At 42.9% G+C, this 24,859-nt stretch overlaps 1 protein-coding gene across 6 annotated transcripts in view; it reads right to left on the bottom strand.

Moving 5' to 3' along the window:
• The window catches only part of GBF1 (golgi brefeldin A resistant guanine nucleotide exchange factor 1), a 254,726-nt gene that overhangs the window by 37,218 nt on the left and 192,649 nt on the right, over positions 1 to 24,859 (bottom strand). For all 6 annotated transcript variants that reach the window (XM_056530579.1, XM_056530578.1, XM_056530577.1 and 3 more), the window contains 12 exons: positions 22,832 to 22,920; positions 22,535 to 22,737; positions 21,781 to 21,904; positions 21,445 to 21,570; positions 20,575 to 20,657; positions 16,557 to 16,793; positions 16,200 to 16,293; positions 15,181 to 15,357; positions 14,793 to 14,857; positions 13,765 to 13,888; positions 13,386 to 13,457; positions 13,034 to 13,128 (listed from right to left, as the gene is read on the bottom strand). In XM_056530579.1, coding sequence (XP_056386554.1) covers positions 13,034 to 13,128; positions 13,386 to 13,457; positions 13,765 to 13,888; positions 14,793 to 14,857; positions 15,181 to 15,357; positions 16,200 to 16,293; positions 16,557 to 16,793; positions 20,575 to 20,657; positions 21,445 to 21,570; positions 21,781 to 21,904; positions 22,535 to 22,737; positions 22,832 to 22,920 — 1,489 coding nt within the window. The remainder of the gene's footprint in view (positions 1 to 13,033; positions 13,129 to 13,385; positions 13,458 to 13,764; positions 13,889 to 14,792; positions 14,858 to 15,180; positions 15,358 to 16,199; positions 16,294 to 16,556; positions 16,794 to 20,574; positions 20,658 to 21,444; positions 21,571 to 21,780; positions 21,905 to 22,534; positions 22,738 to 22,831; positions 22,921 to 24,859) is intronic.

The following is a 24,859-nucleotide window of genomic DNA, read 5'->3' on the forward strand; positions in this document are numbered from 1 at the left end:
CTTGGTGAAAAATCCCAAAATTTCATGAAAATTTAGAAAATTTAGCATTTTTCTAACTTTGAAACTCTCTGCTTGTAAGGAAAATGGATATTGCAAATAAATTATATATTGACTCACATATACGTCTACTTTATATTTGCATCATGAAGTTGACATGTTTTTACTTTTGGAAGACATCAGAGGGCTTCAAAGTTCAGCAGCAATATTCCAATTTTCCACAAAATTTCACAAAATGTTTGGATTTGAGGGGTCTTCTTATTAGATATACCCCATAAATGACCCCAGTATAAAAACTGCACCCCCAAAGCATTCAAAATGACATTCAGAAAGCGTGTTAACCCTTTAGGCGTTTCACAGAAATAGCAGCAAGGTAAAGGAGAAAATTCTAAATCTAAGTTTTTTACAATGTTCTTGTAGACCCAGTTTTTGAAATTTTACAAGGGGTAAAAGGAGGAAAAGCCCCCCAAAATTTGTAACCCAATTTCTCTTGAGTAAGGAAATACCTCATATGTGGATGTCAAGTGCTCTGTGGGTGCACTACAAGGCTCAGAAGGGAAGGAGCGACAATGGGATTTTGGAGAGTGAGTTTTTCTGAAATGGTTTTTGGGGGGCATGTCACATTTAGGAAGCCCCCATGGTGCCAGAACAGCAGAAACCCCCCCACATGGCATGCTATTTTGGAAACCACATCCCTCAAGGAACTTAACAAGGGGTCCGCTGAGCCTTAAAACCCCAGAGGTGTTTGACAACTTTTCGTTAAAGTAGGATGTGTAAATAAATTTTTTTTTCACTAAAATGTTGGTTTTCCCCCAAATTTTACATTTTTACAAGGGGTTATAGGAGAAAATGCCCCTCAAAATTTGTAACCCCATCTCTTCTGAGTATGGAAATATCCCACATGTGGACGTCAAGTGCTCTGCTGGCGCATTACAATGCTTAGAAGAGAAGAAGTCACATTTGGCTTTTGGAAAGCAAATTTTGCTGACATTGTTTTTGAGGAGACCCCCTCCGGCGCCGATCTCCGCTCCGATCGCCGTCCCCAGCAGGTCCGTGACTGATCGGTCGTTCCGACCGATCAATCACGTGATCGCAAGGTGGCACCCGTGCCACCTCACTCCTGCTGAGTAAGTGTGAATGGGGCTGTCTCGGACAGCCCCATTCACCCTTTTTTTCTGGGTCACCAGAGACCCGATTGACCCGGAATAACCGCAAATCACACGTCTGAATTGACGCGCGTTTTGCGTCGATCGCCGATATGGGGGACCTCAGGACCTCCCTGGGCAATATGCAGGGATGCCTGCTGAACGATATCAGCAGGCATCCAAGTCCCTGCCAGGTGTGCAGCAGGGGCCGGAAGAACGCAGGGCGTATCCATACGCCCTGAGTCCTTAAGGAATCGGAAACGGGGGCATATGCATACGCCCTGCGTCCTTAAGGGGTTAAGTTAAGGGTGCCAATAATTTTGTCCAGCCCATTTTGGGAGTTGGCGTGACATTACGTCCCATTTGCTTTTTTTCTTCCCTTTTTTGGTTTAGTTCCAATACACACAAAGGGAATAAACATGTGTATAGCAAAACATGTGTTACTGCAATCCTTTTCTGTGAGAAATACTTCATTTTCTAGAAACATTTCAGGGGTGCCAACAGTTACAGCCATGACTGTATGGCAGTGCAGAACTGTCTGTGATGCCCCACCAGGCCCCATGCCAGAACAGAGGTACTCCGCCGCAGACCTGTGGAAACAAGATTACAGGAAGGTCCAAAGCACACCCCACAGACAGAAGGGAAGGTGGGCTCTACACATGCCGAGGGAACTAACATACGAAGGGACACAAACATGGATACCTCTCAATAGTAATGAGAAACCAAGATTGCAGACACGAAAGGAATCACAGACATCCAAGTCCACAGTATGAAAGACAGGCTATGCACCCAATGGTGTGTCACAACCATGCCCCTAGCAGACCAACATGGCACTCTAAGAAAGGGGAAAAGAGTGCTGCAGTTGCTGTGAAAAGCCATGGAACCTGTAGGAAACGTCCACACCCCATTTCCTAATGGTGCCCCACACCAGGACTGCTGTCGCAGATGCAAGAGATTAAGGAGATATGTAAGGCAGGAAACATCCAGAAACAGTCTGAATGGTATAACAGGTTCAATGAACCGACAGAGACACACTTCGTGGAACTTCACATGGAAAGTGAGTCACCGGGATGAAGAAGGGAGCAGCAGGAAAAGGGGAGGTGACCTGGTGGATTAGAAACCCTGCAGATACAGTCTGCCTATATGGCATAGGGACCATGGCCACACCTGGTCCCGCAGTCAGAACCACACATTGAAAGTTGGTTACCAGCCTTCAGCCAAGAAAACGGCATACATGCAGAGAGGAACCTGGTAAAGCAGGGAACCCTGCAAACCAGTATGTGGTGTATTGCATAGGGCACATGGAACAACATGGGTTGACTCACTCAGAACCACACCTCAGCAGTGGGATACCTGAACTTCCGTCCATGGAGTGGGAAGTATATGGTAGTTGACCCGACATAGCAGAAAATCATGGCTGACCTGAGTCCTGAACATACAGGATCACTCCTTCGAACCCTCCCACAGAAAGTGGGGTACCGGAGTGCAGATGATCCGATGGGCGACCTGGTGGTGCCGGAGACCATGCAGACGAAGTCTGGCTGACTGGTATCATCCCTGTGCACTTGCAGGAAACCTCGTTCAGAGTCCTCCCACGCAGAAAGGTACGGGAAAACAACGCCAAGCATGTGACGGCCCAGTGGATAGAATCCCCGTCACCCTGGAAGATCAGGGGAGGTTGAGGAGCCCTTGATTGCATCCCTGTTGCCCTGAAAAGGGTCGCTAGGACATGTAGGGTCACTTCTTCGGACACTGCGCCATAGCAGTGGGACCGTAACTCCTGAAGGGCGACCTAGAAGTGTAGGAGACCATGAATACCACTGTCCAGCTTACTGGCACACGGTCCCCTTGTACCTATAATGACACCCTTCTGGACTCCTCACATTAGAAGAGGGGTACAGGAACTCCAGCCAAGCATGCGACAGCCCCATGTTGGGAGACTGGTAGCGGCAGAAACAGAGGGGCGGAGAGGCCTGGGGCCATGGATAGTATCCTGGGAGATCAGGGGAGGCTAAGGAGCCGTAAATTGTATCTCTGTCGCCCTGCACAAAATTCATTGTACACGCCGCGTCACTCCTTCGGACACACCACTTGTTAGCAGTGGGGAGCGGTAATTCCAGCCGTGGATGCGGCAGCCATGTGATGAGTGACTCGCGGCAGAGGAAACCACGCAGACCACTGTCTGTGGTATTGGGTCCAGTCCATGTAGGAACACGTGCTTGACAACATTGCACTAGAAGTGGGGGTCCAGCATACTAGCCACATATTCCGAAGACCTATAAAGGACCTATGGGAGAAACTTGATACCACTGCGGTTTCCCAGCACCCTCCCGGGAATAAAGACCACAAAGTGGACACTTGATGTCTAAAGACACAAGAGAAGGAAACACCTGGTAAAGGCCCTCAGCGGATTCATCTGCAGAAGCATCCCACTGGTGTCTCGCCCTGGGGAGGGGCTGGATTGCAGCTAAGGGGAACAGAAGGCATGTCATGGCAGAAATGCCACGCACAATATCCCTGAGCTGGCAAAGTGACCTCTCTGCCTCTTCAGGTGATAAAACAGGGTGGGGAAAGCAAATATTAAAGCGGCCCCCAAAAATAAAATGTAATATATGGTCCCCAGACCGGAAGCCCAGCAACATTAAATCGGTAAAAAGCAGACATCAAAAGACTGCAATAGCTGTCTGCAGCCACAAGGGGAAGCCAAACAAGGGACCAGTAAGTAGGGGCTGCAATCTACTGAATGGCCACAAGATGGGGGTAAGAACATGGACTGAGAAACAAAAGAGATTTTTATTTTTTTTTGTAAATAAAAAGAGCGCAGGAAGTAGTGCACTGCACAGGAACCCTGAGGCCAGAACCCGCTGGATCCCCGGGGGAGAAAGGCCAAGAACTGCCGACATAGCGCCTCCGACCACTCCAGGGTGCCCAGTCAGCAGCGGATATCACGCGGGTTGCAGGGAGATGCCGGAGCAGAATGGCGGGCCCGGTCGTCCAAGCACTGTGCAGTGATCTCTAAACTGTGGCCCTCTAGATCTTGCAAAACAACTTCCAGCATGCCCACACAGCAGTTTACTGTCTGGGCATGCTAGGATTTGTAGTTTTGCAACATCTGGGAGAGCCACAGTTTGGAGATCACTGTGCGGTGGTTTCTAAACCGTGGCAATCTAAATCTTGCAAAACTACAACTCCCAGCATGCACGAACAGCAAACGACTGTCTCACCATGCTTGGAGTTGTTGTAGTTGCGTACCTCCAGTTGTTGTATAACTACATCTCGCAGCATGCCCTTTGGCGTTCAGTACATGCTGGGAGTTGTAGTTTTGCAACAGCTGGAGGTTTGCCGCACCCCCCTCCACCCCCCCCCCCCCCCCCATGTGACTGTAGGCAGGTTTACAGAGAGTTTCCGAGTTTCCTGCTTCAAGGTTGAGCTGCGGCAAATTTTTCGCCGCAGCTCAAACTCCTAGCCCGAAACTCATCGTAAACCCCCGCCTGTGTGAATGTACCCTAAAAACACTACATTAACACATAATAAAGGGTAAAACACTACATATACACCCCCTTACACTGTTCCCCCCAATAAAAATTAAAAACGTATCGTACAGCAGTGTTTCCAAAACGGAGCCTCCAGCTGTTTCAAAACAACAACTCCCAGCATTTCCGGACAGCCACTGACTGTCCAGGCATGCTGGGAGTTTCGCAACAGCTGGGGGCCCCCTGTTTGGGAATCACTGGCATAGAATACCCCTATGTCCACCCCTATGCAATCCCTAATTTAGTCCTCAATTGCGCATGGTGCTCTCTCACTTCCGAGCCCTGACGTATTTCAAGTTAACAGTTTAGGGCCACATATGGGGTATTTCCGTACTCGGGAGCAATTGCACTACATCCCGACACTTGGGGATGTTAAGGCTTACCCCTTGTTACGTTCCTCGAGGGGTGTAGTTTTTTTTTGCTGTTCTAGCACCATAGGGGCTTCCTAAATCCGACATGCCCCCCAAAAACCATTTCAGCTAAATTTACTCCCAAAATCCCATTGTCGCTCCTTCCCTTCTGAGCCCTCTAGTGAACCCACGGAGCACTTTACATCCACACATGAGTTATTTCCTTACTCGAGAGAAATGGTATTACTAATTTTTGTGTGTGTGTGTGTGGGGGGGGGGGGGTTCTCTCCTTTAAGCCCTTGTAAAAATTATAAAAATGGCTCTGCAAGAACATGCACGTGTAAAAAATGAAGATTTTGAATTTTCTCCTTCACTTTGCTGCTATTCCTGTGAAACACCTAAAGGGTTCAACTTTCTGAATGTCATTTTGAATATTTTGTGGGTTGCAGTTTTTATAATGGGTTAATTTAGGGGCTATTTCTAACATGAAAGCCACTGAAATCCACTTCAAAACTGAACTGGTCTCTGAAAAATTCATATTTTGAAATGTTGTCAAAAATTGGTAAATTGCTGCTGAACTTTGAAGCCCTCTGATGTCTTCCAAAAGTAAAAGCATGTCAACTTTATGATGCCAACATAAAGTAGACATATTGTATATGTGAATCAATATAAAATTTATTTGGAATTTCCTTTTTCCTTACAAGCAGTTCAAAGTTAGAAAAATGCAGCATTTAAAAAAAATGTCATTAAATTTTGGGATTTTTCACCAAGAAAAGATGCACGTAATGACGAAAATTCACCACTATGTAAAAGTAGAAAATGTCACGAAAAAATCTCGGAATCAGAATAAACGGTAAAAGCATCCCAGAATTATTAATGCATAAAGTGACAGTGGTTAGAATTACAAAAAAGGGCTCAGTCCTTAAGGGGTTAAAATATATATATATTTTTTTAACCCTATGCCTATTTGTTCGCAATCCTATTTGTGATGTTGGGTAATGTCACTAATTTATGTATTAATATAATGTTGCCTGAACGTTTAGTTCTCTCTATTGTGTCTTTTACCCCTTAAGGATGCCGGGCATATCCATATATACATTTTACCCCTTAAGGACTGAGGGCATTTCAGACCAACGATTTGCGGCTTTTCCAGGTCAATCGGGTCTCTGGTGACCCGGTGACCTGAAAAAAAAGGGTGAATGGGGCTGTCCGAGACAGCCCCATTCACCCTTACCCAGCAGGAGTGAGGTGGCATGGGTGCCGCCTCACGATCACATGACTGGTCGGTCGGAACGACCGACCAATCACGACCCTGCTGGGCGGCGATCGGGACAGCGAAGATGGCGGCGATCAGTGCCGGGCTCCTACCTTGCCTGGTCCGGCGGGGGTCCCCTCGGGATCGGTGGTGGTGGCGGCAGGAGCAGCAGGATCGGCGGCAGCAGCGGGGGCGGTTCCGGTGGCAGGATACAGCAGGCGGTGAGGCCTGTTCACCTCCTGCTGTTGCTTAATAACAACTCACAGCATGCTCAGCCAAAGGGAATGCTGGGAGCTGTAGTTTTGCAACAGCTACAACTACAACTCCCTGCATGCCCTTTGGTAGTCTGTGCATGCTGGGGGTTGTAGTTATGCAACAGCTGGAGGCACATTTTTTCTATGAAAAATTGTGCATCCAGCTGTTGCATAACTACAACTCCCAGCATGCACAGACTACCAAAGGGCATGCTGGGAGTTGTAGCAGTGTGCCTCCAGCTGTTGCAAAACTACAACTCCCAGCATGCCCTTCGACTATCAATGCATGCTGATTGTTGCAGTTTTGCAACAGCTGGAGACACATTGGTTGTGAAACAGAGTTTGTTACCTTACTCGGTATTTTGCAACCAGTGTGCCTCCAGCTGTTGCAAAAGTACAACTCCCAGCATGCACTGAGAGACTGCACTAGTTCTAGTTTTGCAACAACTGGAGGCACACTAGTTACGAAACACTGAGTTAAGTAACAAACTCTGTGTTTTGCAACCAATGTGCCTTCAGCTGTTGCATGACTACAACTCCCAGCAAGTATGGTCTGACAGTGCATGCTGGGAGTTGTAGTTTTGCAACAGCTGGAGGTTTGCCCCCCCCCATGTGAATGTACAGGGTACATTCACACGGGCGGGTTTACAGCGAGTTCTGCTGCAAGTTTAAGATGTGGCAAATTTTCTGCCGCAGCTCAAACTCCCAGCAAGAAACTCCTTGTAAACCTCTGCCCATGTGAATGTACCCTAAAAACACTACACTACACTAACACATAATAAAGGGTAAAACACTACATATACACATACCCCTACACAGTCCACCACCCCCAAATAAAAAAAAACTTCTTGTACACAGTGTTAAAATAGTATGCCATGTGTTTTTTTTTTTTTTTTGCTGTTCTAGTACCATAGGGGTTTCCTAAATGCGACATGCCCCCCAAAAACCATTTCAGCAAAATTTGCTTTCCAAAAGCCAAATGTGACTTCTTCTCTACTGAGCATTGTAGTGAGCCCGCAGTGCACTTGACATCCACACATGGGGTATTTCCATACTCAGAAAAGATGGGGTTACAAATTTTGGGGGGCATTTTCTCCTATAACCCCTTGTAAAAATTTAAAATTTGGGGGAAAACCAGCATTTTAGTGAAAAAATTAATTAATTTACACATCCAACTGTGGGGCCATTTATGGGGTATTTCTAATATGAAGACCCCTCAAATCCACTTCAAAACTGAACTGGTCCATGAAAAATTCCGATTTTGAAAATGTTGTGAAAAATTGGAAAATTGCTGCTGAACTTTGAAGCCCTGTGATGTCTTCCAAAAATAAAAACATGTCAACTTTATGATGCAAATATAAAGTAGACATATTGTATATGTGAATCAATATATAATGTATTTGGAATATCCATTTTCCTTACAAGCAGAGAGTTTCAAAGTTAGAAAAATGCTAAATTTTCATAAAATTTTTGGATTTTTCACCAAGAAAGGATGCAAGTAACGACGAAAATTTACCACTGTGTAGAATATGTCACGAAAAAACTCTCTCGGAATCAGAATAATTGGTAAAAGCATTCCAGAGTTAATAATGCATAAAGTGACAGTGGTCAGAATTGCAAAAAAGGGCTCAGTCCTTAAAGAAGATATCCCATGCAGCAAAGAAAAAAAAAATACCTAGCCATTCCATAGTATATTCACCTACCACCTCTCTGACATGTTTGTGATTTTTTTTCCGGACCCCATTCACTGGCTATTCAGCTCATAAATTCCAGTTACTTCCTGGTTATGGTGGCTATGCCTGTGATCTCAAAGACTACATTTCCCTGCATGCACTGCTCACATTTCCTGCTCTCAGCTGCCTGAGCAGAGAACTTGTTACCTCCCCTAACTTATGTTAGTCACTCCCACATAACACTGAGCTCCAATCATAGCCCTAGCCCTATACAGCAGGGTGGCCACGAGGAAACAAAATGTAATCTCAGTGCTCAGAGAGAGGGACCCTGGAGTTGAAGCTGCAGTTTTACACAGTAAAATCACTCCCTCCCCCTCCTCCTCTCAATGAAACAGCTTTACAGTGGCACAATCACCTCCCCCCTCCTCTGCCCTGCACTCCTCTCTCCCCAGTGCTCAGTGTGACAACTCTACTCTCCCTCCCCTCCATTCTCAGTGTGACAGCCCTACGCTGGCAGCTCCCTCCCCTCCCCCCTCTCCTCCGTTATCAGTGTAAAAACATTAGCAAGGAGAGGGGAGAGAACTATGATCTGAATCAGCCAGCATATAGGCAGTGCTGCTCAGCCAATCACTGCAGAACAGAGGGAGGACAGTGTGAATATTCATCAGATGGGAGGGGCTAAGGCAGAGCACAGGAGCTCTCTGCAGCACAGGGGTTTTCTGGGTAATTGTCACGTCACGGCCCCTGGATGCTGCTGATAACAGCCTGAATAGGGGGTCGAAAGTCATGAAAACCTGGAACAGCTGAATTTCCTGTCAGACAGAAGAATGCAGATAAAGCTTGTTTCTAAGCAGCATTGGTAATGGAAGTGATTTACAAACCTATATAACTTTACCTTCTGCACTAAAAGCTGAACAACTGTTTACTGTGAGACTTGTCCTTTAAGGTGAAAAAAAGGGCTCAGTCCTTAACCCCTTCAGGACGGAGCCCATTTTGGCCTTAAGGACCGGAGCGTTTTTTGCACATCTGTCACTTTAAACATTAATAACTCTGGAATGCTTTTAGTTATCATTCTGATTCCGAGATTGTTTTTTCGTGACATATTCTACTTTAACATAGTGGTAAATTTTTGTCGATACTTGCATCCTTTCTTGGTGAAAAATCCGTAAATTTGATGAAAAATTTGAAAATTTAGCATTTTTCTAACTTTGAAGCTTTCTGCTTGTAAGGAAAATGGATATTACGAATACATTTTTTTTTGGTTCACATATACAATATGTCTACTTTATGTTTGCATCATAAAATTGACGTGTTTTTACTTTTGGAAGACACCAGAGGGCTTCAACGGTCAGCAGCAATTTTCCGATTTTTCACAAAATTTTCAAACTCAGTATTTTTCAGGGACCAGTTCAGGTTTGAAGTGGATTTGAAGGGTCTTCATATTAGAAATACCCCATAAATGACCCCATTATAAAAACTACACCCCCCAAAGTATTCAAAATAACATTCAGTCAGCGTTTTAACCCTTTAGGTGTTTCACACGAATAGCAGCAAAGTGAAGGAGAAAATTCACAATCTTCATTTTTTACACTCACATGTTCTTGTAGACCCAATTTTTGAATTTTTACAAGGGGTAAAAGGACAAAATTTTTACTTGTATTTGTAGCCCAATTTCTCTCGAGTAAGCACATACCTCATATGTCTATGTAAAGTGTTTGGCGGGCGCAGTAGAGGGCTCAGAAGGGAAGGAGCGACAAGGGGATTTTGGAGAGTACGTTTTTCTGAAATGGTTTTTGGGGGGCATGTTACCTTTAGGAAGCTCTTATGGTGCCAGAACAGCAAAAAAAAAACACATGGCATACCATTTTGGAAACTAGACCCCTCGGGGAATGTAACATGGGATAAAGTGAACCTTAATACCCCACAGGTGTTTCACGACTTTTGCAAATGTAAAAAAAAAAAAAAAAATTTTTACCTAAAATGCTTGTTTTCCCAAAAAAAATTTATTTTTAAAAAAGGTAATAGCAGAAAATACCCCTAAAAATTTGAAGCCCAATTTCTCCCGATTCAGAAAACACCCCATATGGGGGTGAAAAGTGCTCTGCTGGCGCACTACAGGTCTCAGAAGAGAAGGAGTCACATTTGGCTTTTTGAACGCAAATTTTGCTCTGGGGGCATGCCGCATTTAGGAAGCCCCTATGGTGCCAGGACAGCAAAAAAAAACCCCACATGGCATACCATTTTGGAAACTAGACCCCTCGGGGAACGTAACAAGGGGTTAAGTGAACCTTTATACCCCACAGGTGTTTCACGACTTTTGCATATGTAAAAAAATTTTTTTTTTTTTACCTAAAATGCTTGTTTTCCCAAAAATTTTACATTTTTAAAAAGGGTAAAAGCAGAAAATACCCCCCAAAATTTGTAACACAATTTCTCCCGAGTACGGCGATATCCCATATGTGACCCTTAACTGTTGCCTTGAAATACGACAGGGCTCCAAAGTGAGAGCGCCATGCGCATTTGAGGCCTAAATTAGGGATTGCATAGGGGTGGACATAGGGGTATTCTACGCCAGTGATTCCCAAACAGGGTGCCTCCAGCTGTTGCAAAACTCCCAGCATGCCTGGACAGTCAACGGCTGTCCGACAATACTGGGAGTTGTTTTGCAACAGCTGGAGGCTCCGTTCTGGAAACAGTGGCGTACCAGACGTTTTTCATTTTTATTGGGGAGGGGGGCTGTATAGGGGTATGTGTATATGTAGTGTTTTTTACTTTTTATTTTATTTTTTGTGTTAGTGTAGTGTTTTTAGGGTACAGTCGCACGGGCGGGGGGTTCACAGTAGTTTCTCGCTGGCAATTTGAGCTGCAGCAGAAAGTTTGCGGCAGCTCAAATTTGCAGCCAGATACTTACTGTAATCCTCCGCCCATGTGAGTGTACCCTGTACGTTCACATTGGGGGGGGACATCCAGCTGTTGCATAACTACAACTCCCAGCATGCCCGTTGGCTGTCGGTGACTGCTGAGAGTTGCAGTTTTGTAACAACTGTAGGCACACTGGTTATGTATCACTGAGTTTGTGACCTAACTCAGTGTTTCACAACCAGTGTGCCTCCAGCTGTTGCAAAACTACAACTCCCAGCATGTACGGTGCATGGTGTACGGTGACTGCTGAGAGTTGTAGTTTGCAACAGCTGGAGGCACACCGGTCGTGAAACACTGAGTTAGGTAAAAAAAAACTCTGAGTTTCACAACCAGTGTGCCTTCAGCTGTTGCAAAACTACAACTCTCAGCAGTCACCGACAGCCAACGGGCATGCTGGGAGTTGTAGTTATGCAACCACCAGATGCACCACTACAACTCCCAACATGCACTTTAGCTGTTTGTGCAAGCTGGGAGTTGTAGTTAGACAACAGCTGAAGGTACACTTTTCCATAGAAAGAATGTGCCTCCAGCTGTTGCAAAACCATAAGTCCCAGCATGCCCATAAGGGAATGCTGGGAGTTGTGGTGGTCTGCCTCCTGCTGTTGCATAACTACAGCTCCCAGCATGCCCTTTTTGCATGCTGGGAGCTGTTGCTAAGCAACAGCAGGAGGCTGTCACTCACCTCCAACGATCCAGACGCTGCAGGTCAGTCCCGCCGCCGCAGCTGCTCCTGGGGCCCCGATCCCAACAGGGGCGCCGGGGATCGGGGTCCCCAGCACCCGGGGTGCACGTCCCGCACCCGCTCACGTCCTCCAGAAGAGGGGCGGAGCGGGTGCGGGAGTGACACCCGCAGCAGGCGCCCTGATTGGTCGGCCGGTAGTCCGGCCGACGAATCAGGGCGATCGTGAGGTGGCACCAGTGCCACCTCACCCCTGCAGGCTCTGGCTGTTCGGGGCCGTCAGAGACGGCCCCGAACAGCCAGTAATTCCGGGTCACCCGAGACCCGATTGACCCGGAATCGCCGCAGATCGCTGGACTGAATTGTCCAGCGATCTGCGGCGATCGCCGACATGGGGGGGCATAATGACCCCCCTGGGCGATATGCCGGGATGCCTGCTGAACGATTTCAGCAGGCATCCGGCTCCGGTCCCCAACCGGCTAGCGGTGGGGGCCGGAATTCCCACGGGCGTATGGATACGCCCTCGGTCCTTAAGGACTCGGGATTCAGGGCGTATCCATACGCCCTATGTCCTGAAGAGGTTAAAGGGTACTCTGGTGGAAAACTTTTTTTTTTTTAAATCAACTGGTGCCAGAAAGTTAAACAGGTTTGTAAATTACTTCTATTAAAAAATCTTAATCCTTCCAGTACTTACTAGCTGCTGAATACTACAGAGGAAATTATTTTCTTTTTGGAACACAGAGCTCTCTGCTGACATCATGACCACAGTGCTCTCTGCTGACATCTCTGTCCATTTTAAGAACATTTTGTAGTAGACAACCTACACAGTTATGTTTGTATTACACAAAAAAAAAAATCTTCCATAAAAACCATTGAAAAAAAATAAAAAAAATAATAACTATCTTTCCCTGTGACCTTGGCTGGACAATGGGCTGTGTATAGACTGGGCATGTCACATAAAACATGCTCTTTTTGCCATTTCTGACAACCCTATTCACAGTGAATTGAGCTGTAGGAAACTGGTGAAAAGCTGGGTCATATAAAATAGAAATGGAAATGTGACTTTGCAATACCAGTCACATAAGGAAACTCTCCAAGCCATCGAGATCCACATTCTGTTTGGGCAAGGTAGTATTATATTATTGGGACTTGTGAACCAATGTCTAAGGATGTCTACAAGCATGCAATTATAAATTCACTTGATTAAATAAACTTCTTTTAATACCTGTTTTCAAGGACTATTCTGAGCAGCATTTCCAAGCAGAAGGCAGCATCTTCTTCATCATATGTCTCTTCATCAGGGGTTACAGATATCAGTGCCTAAATAAAATATAAGAATCCACCTGACAGGAAACCAGTGTAATAATTTCATCATTTATACAGTGAACACAGATGTTTACCGTACATTTCCAAACAGTGGTAATAGAGAATGGACCACTGTGGTTTGTCTAATATCTTTCTCATGAAACACTGTGTCAAGTAAAATAAGCATGAATCATGACGTTGTAATTGTGGACTATGGTATAATAGCACTCAAAAACAATAGCAGCTTTACCTGAAATAACATTTAGACTTACCTTCATAAGCTCCTGCAGAGACTCTAACTGGAGGAACTTGCTCTCGGTGATAAGTTTTTCTGGATCACACAGCTACAATGCAAACAAAGCAATTGGACTAAGAAAATGCAAAAAGCTACATTACCCAAGAGGCTTAGAATCATTTGAAACATAGGAATGGAAATCAAAAGGTATAGGTAATGTCAACACCAAGAGTCAACGGCCAATTATTGGAGTTTAAAAAGCAATTAGAAATAAAGTTATTCTTCCAAGTACAGGTAGGTAGACTTTCATCAGTTATACCACCAACTTAGAGGCATAAATTCTGAACTTCAATCTAAGTTGTGAAGCCTGTGACTTAGTAAAAGAAGCGCTTTAATAATGCTCTTCATTAAATTACCTTAATACATTCTAAAGCCATCTTCTTTGCTTCCTGGTTTTCGGTAGAAGGCCCTCTTAGACTGGACTGCTCTGTGCCACTGAGTGTCAACCAGCTGACAAAACTCAGGACTGTAGATTCCCCACTATGGAAAAAAAACAGCTAGAATAAGCCAGGCTGAGGTTTTTATGATGTAAAAGGGACTTTCTGAACTAGTTAACCACTGTTCACTGAACTGAACCCCCTCTATAAGTGGAAAACCAATGCAAAGACTCTTTAAAGCGCAACTGTCACGAATTTGTACCCCCATAAACTAATCGCAGGGTAACAAAGTTCTTTAGAATTACTTTAAAGGTATACTTTTTTACTGCTTTCTAGCAGCTTATATCAGGCTTGTGGCCCGCAGCACCAGGAGACATTTTTCTTCACATCACTGGCGCTGCAGGTGGCTAATTTCCATAGCAATGCAATGCTATGCAAACTAAACTGCTGTGACGGCACTGTAACCTAATAGGAGAACGGGCATTGTAAATTGATAGAAGAACGGACACTTATTTACTTATACATTTGTATGTTCGTCGCCAAAGATAAGGATAATAAAGGGGCCTATGTGCTGGGACCTATCACACAGCGGTCCTAGCGATGACATACAGGAGACGGGCGTGGCGGCTGCGGGCCATAGCCACTCCTATCTGACTGTTGCTGGCTGTCTTATAAAGCATTTTTTAGCCTCATAAAAGCTGCTAGAAAACAGTAAAAGGTATACCTGGAGAGTAATTCTAAAGAACTTTGTTACCCTGCGATTAGTTTATGGGGGTACAAATGTGTGACAGATGCGCTTTAACCAATGGAAGTCTGCAAGGGTGTAAAAAATGACTACAAACATTTTTTTGTAAAGGAGTTGTCCTTTTTTTAAATGTATTTATTTTTACAAACTCAATCAAGCTAATTCTTTCTTTAAAAAAAAAATTATAATAAATTTTTTTTAGAAAAAGCCTACTATGTGCAATATTCCACACTCACTATTAAGTCTATTACATTTTACACACCGGTTTGCTGGAATTTCCTCACGCTGAAGAGAAATCTTTCCATTGGGGTCAACAAAGTCTTCAACCTTAAAAAAAAAAAAATGCAAGCGGTGCTTTAAGAGTTAAACAGCTGAAGTGATAGTTTAAACTGTTTATAGAGGTTAGTACACTACACTAACAACTTGTCAAGTTATCATGTATTGTAAATGTGTATTGTGAAAATAAGATTTTTTTTTTTTAACACAATAAAATCATAAAGTCAATGTTGTTACATAAGCAATTCAGTGACCTAGTGACATTATTATTCTAACTTCCCTGTCCCACACTAAGATATAGCACAATAATTTATGGTATATCAATTTGTAGGAATGGGTTAACATAGCAATGCACACATATACACTTTACTCACTTCAACCATAGCCTTAGGCAATAGCTCAGCCCGAAACAATTGCAACATGGAGTCCATTATGTTTTTCCAGCCTTCACGCAAAATATCTCCATGTCGGTAGGCAAGGTTAAACACAGTCCTGGCTGCTATCTGAGCTTTAAGGTTGCTACCAAAACCAGTGGGCAGATTTTCTACAGCCTGGAAAGAAAAGAAAAAAACAAAACAAAACCTAAATGAGTCAAATTAAAGATAATGATACAGTTATATTGGAAATATCAAAGCAACTACGGTACATTCTGTAGTATTGCACAAATATAAAAAACTATATCACTACTACACTGTTGACTCCCTTGAAATAGACTCCTTATTGTAATACAAGATCTGCACCCTGCATATAATGTTCACGAAAACCACTCACAAACACACACACACACACAAAAACAAACAAACAAAAAAGAAGGTCTTACCTTTTACGTTATAGTATTTATTTACATGACACAAACTAAAATGCTTTGATCTTGCTGACCATAACAATTTATGATTTACTGTTTACCAACCATCTTAAAGGGGTTACCCAGGCATAAATAAAAAAAAAAAAAAAAAAAAAATCATGGCTAGAGTGGTGAAGTAGAAAATAAAAAACAACCTATACTGGCCTGCCTCTGTCCCATGCAGTTGACGTTCAAAGTCCTGGCTACTTCCTGGATGCGGATGATGCACCGTCCCCGCAGGAACTGCCCTGTCCAGTGAATCATTGACTGAGCTGGAACATTGCTGTGGCCAGTGATTGGCTGACCAGCCAGTTGCTGCAGACATGGAGCAACATCAGCAACAAGGCAGCAGCCAACGGGTCTGGAAACCAGGAGAGTTGGCATAGCAACTGTGGGGGATTTGGGCAGGTAAATATAGCTTTTTTTAACCTCTTGGGAGACCCACATATACACTTTTTTTTTTATTCCTGGCTAATCCATTTAATTAAGATGGTTGAGGGTCTCAATGGGTTTTGTAGCATTTTTTTTTATTGATGGTCTACCCCTTACCTCACTACTAAGAGTTGTAAACTTGCAGAGAGAAATGATGAGATTGTCAAAAACATCACTCAACCCATAGTGTGCAGATATCATTGCACATTTCCTAAAAAAAGTGAGAAAAGGGAATTTAGCACAATAAACACACATTTAAAGTGAGGCACCAATTTTTTTTTTCACCAAGTAGAAACTACTTACATCAGATTTTATGCTAATGTAAGCAATCTGACATGAATCTGTAACAGAATGCACCAGATTATGAGATGTGCCTAAAGCTGACCACAAATTCAACTGGTACACTGAATAACCCCAGTATATCCCTTTTATGAATTATCCAACCACGGAGGATTTAGTGATCCAAATCATTACCTGAATCCAGATATGGCTTTCTGAATGATGGTCTCTTCCATGCTCTTGTCAAACACATATGACAAGGCAGCAATAGTTGGCCCCCAGGTCATAGTAAACAGATCATGGTCATAACTTCCGGGTGTAACATGCAGGAAGATGCCTTCAGATGATGCGCCTCTATGCAGCAACACACTCCACATGTAATTTTCCTTGACCAGACCTGTTTGTTCTTCAGGCATCACTATTTCATCATTCCTGAAGAGAACAGGCAATAGAACACTTAGATTAAAGTGCCGCTGTCATTCAAAAAAACATATATGTCGCAAAGGCATGTTAAAGGTTTTGATCAGACGAGGTCTGTGTGTTCAGACCACCAACAAGCTTTTGATATAGCTGGGAAAGGATGCAGCTGTGAGCTTTACTCCATGACTTACTGTGATATCTCATGCTGGGGCGCAGTAGGAATAAAACTATTTACTAGCATAATGCAGCAACTAACCATTGCATTTTGATGAGTAACCCATCATTTTGGGTTTAGTGCGGGTGAACTAGCTGTCAGATTCTCTTTAGGAAATACCTAAACAGAATTCTAATTTTAATACATACAAAAGACAACTCAATGATTTACTATTGTAATCGTGTAAGAATTATGGTGCAGTTTGCACAAAAGAACGGGTGTACATGCTTTGCACTGTCGGTGGAATTTATGAAGGATTGCAGGGCAGTTTAAGCAGCAACAATACTGGTCTATTCATTTAAAGCAACAATTGCAGCAACAATACTGGTCTATTCATTTAAAGTCAGATGAAATAGAAAGGTATTTGTGGCACTTTGCAAAATCTGTAAAGAAGAAAAAAAAACTGCTTTGGGGGCAGCAAGGTAGTTGCTCACAAAGAATGAATTTTTCACGCCAAGCTCACTAAGCCTGTGCCACATACGACAGACGGTCACTGGTTGCACTACAGTGCATAAGTGTGAGCATCATCCAAAACATTCCGTGACTGACCTCCTTAAAGCATGGAAAAGAGAAATGAAAGCAAACAAGTGCCAGAGATTACATCCTGACTCCTGAGTTTGGTAATCCCCTGAGCTTTGAAGTCTCGGGTGTTGGATTTACTGAGCAGACTGGATTTCTTAAGCCCTCGCTGCCTATAAACAGCAGTGAGCATTGAAAGAGCCTGGCTTCTTAACAGCTAGACAAGGTGCAGTGACGACAGAACAGAAATAACAGAAACCTGATTAAATTCTTATGTGCTCTACAGTGTCCAAATGCAAAAGGAAATAAACAGAATATCAAATATTACAATATGCTAGTAATATCCTGAACCTACATTGCCTCGCTTTTTGCAGTACAATCCTTGTACTAGTAACAACAAAGTAACATGAAAAAGAACAGGCTTTTCTAATTGTGGCTAGAAAGATGCTTTTCTGATGAATCCTATTTTACAAAGCTTTTCTGTGTTTTGAATTTTGCAATTTCCTTCTATTTTTGTTAAAGGATAAATGCAGCAGAAATCTTTTAAATTCCCCTGTGCCCGGGTTGCAAAAACTAAAAAAAATAAATAAACTAACCTTAACTCCCCTTCTTACGTTCCCCTGTTGCTCCAGTATCGGCATCCCGTTCCTCTGGCCCTGCTCGGCTCCCTGCTTCTTAGGCTCGAAACATCACACTGCGGTCAGCGTATCGCCAGCCGCAGCAATGTCCCACCTCGGCCGGTGATAGGCTGAGCTCCTTACATGACCATGCGCTCAGCCTATCACCAGCCGAGGGGGACATCGCTGCAGCCGATATGCTGACCGCAATGTGAAGTCTCATGCCTAAGAAGCATGTTACAGGATTTCAGGAGTAAAGATAGCATCTGCTGAGCATAAAATATGCCTATATGCCGATGACGTGCTGATAGCACTGACATCGGTACAAAGCTCTCTTCCAGCAGTGATGGACATCATTCAATCCTACTCAGAGGTTAGTTATTACAAAGTTACCGGTAACTTTAATAAATCAACTATATTACCAATTATTATGGAGCCAGATATAGAACATCAATTAAGGAGTTTATAAACATTATTTATTTGGGGATAAGATTGTGTTCGGATCTGAATAATTTATCTACTCAAAATTTGAATCCACTAATTTTGAATATAAAGGAGACCCTGGAGACATACTCCAAATTACCTTTGTCCTGGATAGGCCGAATAGCGGCAATAAAAATGTTTACACTGCCAAAAGTAATTAATATAGCTTTTTAAAAATTTGCCAATAAATTACTCATTAGGTAGCTTAAAACAGTTACAAACTATAGTGTTGAGGTACATTTGGAAAGGTGGTAAACACAGAGTAAGAGCAAGTACGTTATATGCACCTATAAATGAGGGGGGACTGGGGTGCCCGGACTTTAAAACATATTACTATGCAATAGTACTTAATCAGTTAAAATTTTGGTGGCATAATAAACAAGATAAAAACTGGGTATTGTCAGAGGCATGTCAATTGAAAATCCCAACTAATGTTTTATTATGGTCTGCAGCGATCTCTAAAAGTCTGATCACCGTCCGTTCCCCCACTATTAAAGCAGGTATTAAAATATGGAAAGGTTTGGTTAGTAAAGGGTTTATACATTTTATAACTTACTCTGCAACACCACTGGAAGCCCTGGAACACTTACTCCCTCATTTAAATCTTGAAGAATGGAAGCATCGTGGTATAGAGAAATGATCAGATATTGAGGAACAAGGTACTTTAATGAGTTTTGGGGAAATTTGTGCTATATTTCATGTTTCTTCAAAATATTTTTTCAAATATTTACAATTAGGACACCTTTTGGTCTCTCTTAAGTGGCACAAACAAGAGATAATCACCCCATACGAAATGTATTTCCAAAATATTGAACGTGCTGAAAAGGGAATATCCCTAGCGTATAAACACTTAATTTTAAAAATCTTTGCCCCCTTTACTCTCAACAAAAATGGGAAGAGGATCTAGGTCAATCTTTTTCTCGGGAAGAGTGGGAGTTTGTGTTCAGTTTACCATCTAGAGTTTCTCATTGTACTAATCACTTCGATATTTCTGGGAAGTTCTTATATAGATGGCATTGGGTGCCTGTACAGTTAAATCGCATTTCACCCCAAATGTCAAAGTATTGTTGGAGATGTAAAACAGCAATAGGTTAACTATATCATGTATGGTGGGACTGTCTAGTAGTCCAAAAATATTGAAGTCAAATTCAAAGTTTGATAAATAGAATAGTGAACCGCAACATCAGGTGGGGCCCAGAAATTGCATTACTCTCACTCACAACAAATACATTGCCAATCTCGGAACTAATATTAATAACACATATTTTATTTGTAGCACGTAGTCAAATTGCTATTAAATGGAAAACAGAGGAAATACCAGATATTTTGGAACTTGGGAATGTTGTACAGAGGAATAACACATTGGAGGGGTTCATAGCACAAAATAATTTGGAGAGCAAAAAACATGAAGAAAAGTGGAGATTATGGAAATTATTTAGAGGTGAATTACCGTGAATAATGTAATTGATTAATTTGTACTGCCATGTTATAAAGCAGTATACAATGTTTGAATGTTCCAACTATATAAGAAATCTGTAGGTATGAAAGGACTGAATGAATGAGGGTATGATTTATTTTATGTTCCTTTTTCATGTATTTTGTGTTGCCATTCCCTGGATTATGGGGAAGGTTAATGTCTGGATTATTGTTTGTGAAATATAACAAAATAAAAAATAAAATAAAAAAAAATTTAAAAAAAGTTAACATCAAGCCTAAGAAGCATGGCGCCAAGCAGCGATACCGGAGCAACGGGGGAATGTAGGAAGGGGAGTTAAAGTTCTTTTTATTTTTTTTTTAGTTTTTGCAGCCCGACACAGGGGAACTTAAAAGATTTCTGCCACATTTCTTCTTTAACTGTACCCTGAGAGGCCACACAAAATGTTAATAAAAGTTTTCTATCAATACAAAATAGAACAGGACACTTATTCAGCAATAAACAACCTTGCAGGGCACAACTTACTTGATGGCATGATAAATATCTTCAAGCATATCTTGGTCAAAATCCTTTCCACCATTGACACCTTTCAAGTTTTTCCTGAACTCCTGAAGAGTAAAAGAAAAAAAAAATCACTTCAAAAGAAGCACTCTAGGATATATATATATATATTAAATGTTTGCTTATTTAGAGCAACATTGGTTATCAGATAATATAGAGGCTCTTGTTTATACCTATTTTTGGCATGCCTGAGTTGTCTGCCTCTTTGATTCTTATTGCCACCCCCTACTACTAAAAAACAAATCTAGTAGTTGATGTAACTGTTCAGTTCCACACCTATGAGTCCGTCACGTGACCAGGACAAAGTATATTGAAAATGGATGTTATATAAACAAATCAAAGCATTTAAAAAGTGCTAGTATATATTGCAGCAAGAATTAAAAATACCATGTAATACACAGTGAATATATTGATTGGGAAATAGAAAAAAGTACTATCAGTAATCCATTTAGTGAAATGCACATTCCAAAGTGAGCAGCTTTCTATCTGACAATGAATGAAAGGTGATTTAGGGAACCTTGGCCTTATTAAAACTACCAAACTTATAAGTGGCCTAAGACCAGGGAATCTGCCCTAAGTAAACCAGCAGTTTGACTCTTCACAATATAATTTCATTCATCATTAAATACATATACAGGTAAAAATAACTGGAAAGATAAAACTGACTTCCATACACAATATTCATTGGCAATCATTTTTTCGGGCATAGCTGTAATACATTTTAGTAAAATCTACAACCACTTCAGCCATATGGAAAATAGAAAGGAGAAAATTCTTACAGTACATTTTGCCATTTATGGGGTTGTACGGGATTATAAGGCAGCGTAATCTCACCTCTAGAGTCATTGGCACACTTTGCTTGCGGACATTGTGATTGTGTTGGTCAGTATTAAGCATGATGACCGCATATGCCAAGGCAAAGCAGGCATCACTATGTGCAAAAGGAGTTCCATTGGAGTTCTGGAATAAAAACATAAGGGGTTAATAAAAAATAATTAAGTGGCTATAGTTATCTACTGTATAGTAACAGACAATATACAACAAGTATCATGTTTATATTTTTACAGTTGTCAAAGTTTTTGATCATGAATTCCATAGCTAACTATTGACCTGAGGGGAAAAAAAAAAGAAAATAAAAAACAAAAAAACAATAACCGGACAATATCTTACCCTCCAGTGCTCTGTAAATACTTCCAGTAACCTATGAATAACTGGTGCTTCCCCTGGTAAACGGAAGGCTTCAAGGTAAAGTCTTAATGCTTCATCAACTCTCAAGCCTTGGAACGGAAATGTTCTACATGGAATAAAGGAAACAAAACAGATAACAATTACACTTAACACATAAACAAAACAACTTTGTAAGGGGTTTATAAACATCAGCTGAGCCTTACTCCTTATATCTGGTGTAGAACAATTACAAAGATGGTTTCATTTACACAAGTGTATACTAAGAATAATCGGATGGTCAACTGCTCCTCTTACATATATTTTCATGACATCCATGCCAGACACACAAAGGCAAACCTCTGATATACCGTATATTTATTATATGACCTGTAAAAGAATGGCTAAAGGGTTTTTTACAGCACAAATATTGTATAATCAACGGTTATACAAGCATCTAATATTTATTTCTATTCTCCATTTGCAGCCAAAAAATGCATTATGGTTTACTTGCAGAACCAAGACTTTTAATGATAGTTGAGCGTTTACTACAATTGTACCCAGTCAATCTGTAAAAGTGATATCTCTGTTGTTGCTATCTTTTGAGGAACCCTAGTTGGAAAACACTGCTCAATACAGATACATTGTGTTGGCTTCAGGACACAAAAAAGATTTGTGCTGCTCACGTGTAAACAACGTCAAACTTTTCTTCTGCTTTTTGTAATCAGTAAGAAACAGAAACAAAGATCCTCCAACTCACCCCACAAAACTCTCAAGTAGATCGAGGTTCTTGCGATCACTTATAAATTCTCCAATCATTTTTTTGTCCAGTCTTGGGTTCTCCCTGAGCCACTGAGCCACCTCCTTGTTATCCATTGGTGTTGCCAAGAGATTTTTTTCTTGAAGAAACTGTATGCCTTTCTTCGGCTTTTGATTAAATTGCTCAGTTCCAGTTATAAGGAGCTAGAAAACCACCAACACAAAGAAATCAAATGTTATTTCTTTGTGGTAATGGCAAACAAAAACAACACATGGCTATGGACTGCCAGCTTAATACCTTTTTCTTGTTCTTAATATCATTCAGCTCTTGTACTGTAGGAAGGAATGATGAAAAACGTGAAGGTTTCTTCTGAGTCTTCTTATCAGCTGAAAAGACATCAAAAGCCAATCAAGATTTTGTGTATTGCTGAGAAAGTTGGTAGTACCTTAAACTCTGCATTATATGAAGAGTATTCTAACATAATAAATAATCTAGTGCTACCAAAACTGGCTACCATTTGTAGTGATATCATAACCTATCAGTGGCGTTGCGACCCGGGTGCGGGGGGGTGCGGCCCGCACCAGTGACACCAACCTAATGGGGTGACACCAAGACGCTCCGCAGCCCCCACCCCCCCCTCCCCAGCTACACTGACACCCCCCTACTGTGCCCGACTGGCCTCCCAACCGTCAACAACCCCCCCCGCCTTCACCTGTGCTGTGTGTGCGGTGCGCCCGTCCGTTATCGCACCCCCCCCCCCCCCCTCACCTTCACCAGCACTGTGCCCGGCCTCCGCTTCCACGTCTGCGCCGGCCTGACGTCACACCGCATGGCCGCGCAGGAGGACGTCAGTTACGTCACTCGCAGGGCGCCCGGTGAGAAGGATCGCTGCGCTGGATGGGTGCGTGTGTGTCTGTCTCTATCTATGTTTGTGTGTGTGACTCTGTGTGTGTGTGTGTATGTGACTGTGTGACTGTGTGTGTGACTGTGTGTTTGTGTGACTCTCAGTGTGTGTGTGTGACAGTGTGTGTGTGACTGTGTGTTTGTGTGACTCTGTGTGTGTGTGTGACTGTGTGTGTGTGTGTGTGTGACTGTGTGTGTGTGTGTGTGACTGTGTGTGTGTGTGTGTGACTGTGTGTGTGTGACTGTGTGTGTGTGACTGTGTGTGTGTGACTGTGTGTGTGTGACTGTGTGTGTGTGTGACTGTGTGTGTGTGTGACTGTGTGTGTGACTGTGTGTGAGTGTGTGTCTCTCTGACTGTGTGTGTTTGTGTATGTGTCCCTCTGTGTTGTATGTGTTTTTTTTTGTGTGTGCGTGCGTGCGTGCGTGCGGTTGAACCAGCGATCAATTGTGGGGAGACTTTGACCCATTGTGGGGAACCTGCAAGGGAACCTGCGGCCTAATGTGGGGAAACTACTACCTAATGTGGGGAGTCTATGCTACCTAATGTGGGGAGTCTATGCTACCGAATGTGGGGAATCTGTGCTACCGAATGTGGGGAATCTGTGCTACCGAATGTGGGGAATCTGTGCTACCGAATGTGGGGAATCTGTGTTACCTAATGTGGGGAATCTGTGTTACCTAATGTGGGGAATCTGTGTTACCTAATGTGGGGAATCTGTGCTACCTAATGTGGGGAAATTGCTACCTAATGTGGGGTAACTGGTACCTACCTAATGTGGGGGAACTGGTACCAAATGTGGGGAATTTATGCTGCCTAATGTGGGGCAAAGATGCTACCTATTGTGGGGAAACTGCTACCTACCTAATGTGGGGGAACTGCTGCCTACCTAATGCTCCCCCCCTGGCAGTAGCACCCTCATCATCCACCAGCAAAACCCCCCCCCCCCCCCCCCAGCAGCACCTCCATCAGCAGATCCTGATGGTGGATGATGGTGGTGCTCCTGCAAGGAGGATGATCCTGCCGATGGATGATGGGGGTAATACTGCCAGGGGGGATGGCCAGTAGCACCCTCATCATCCTCCAGCAACACCCCCCCAGTAGTAGCACCCCCATCATCCACTAGCAACACCACCAATACCCCCCTCCCGTGGTAATAGCATCAGCTAACGGATGTTGAGGGGTGTTACTGCGGTTGTGGTATTATATTCAGAGGGCACAGTTTGTGGTAGTATTCTATTCAGAGGGCGCAGTGGGTGGTAGTATTATATTCAGAGGGCACAGTTTGTGGTAGTATTATATTTATAGGGCGCTGTTTGTGGTAGTATTATATTCAGAGGGCGCAGTTTGTGGTAGTATTATTAGAGATGAGTGAACTTACAGTAAATTCGATTCGTCACGAACTTCTCGGCTCGGCAGTTGAT

Source organism: Hyla sarda, chromosome 7 (assembly GCF_029499605.1).
Source record: "Hyla sarda isolate aHylSar1 chromosome 7, aHylSar1.hap1, whole genome shotgun sequence".
Taxonomy (NCBI): domain Eukaryota; kingdom Metazoa; phylum Chordata; class Amphibia; order Anura; family Hylidae; genus Hyla; species Hyla sarda.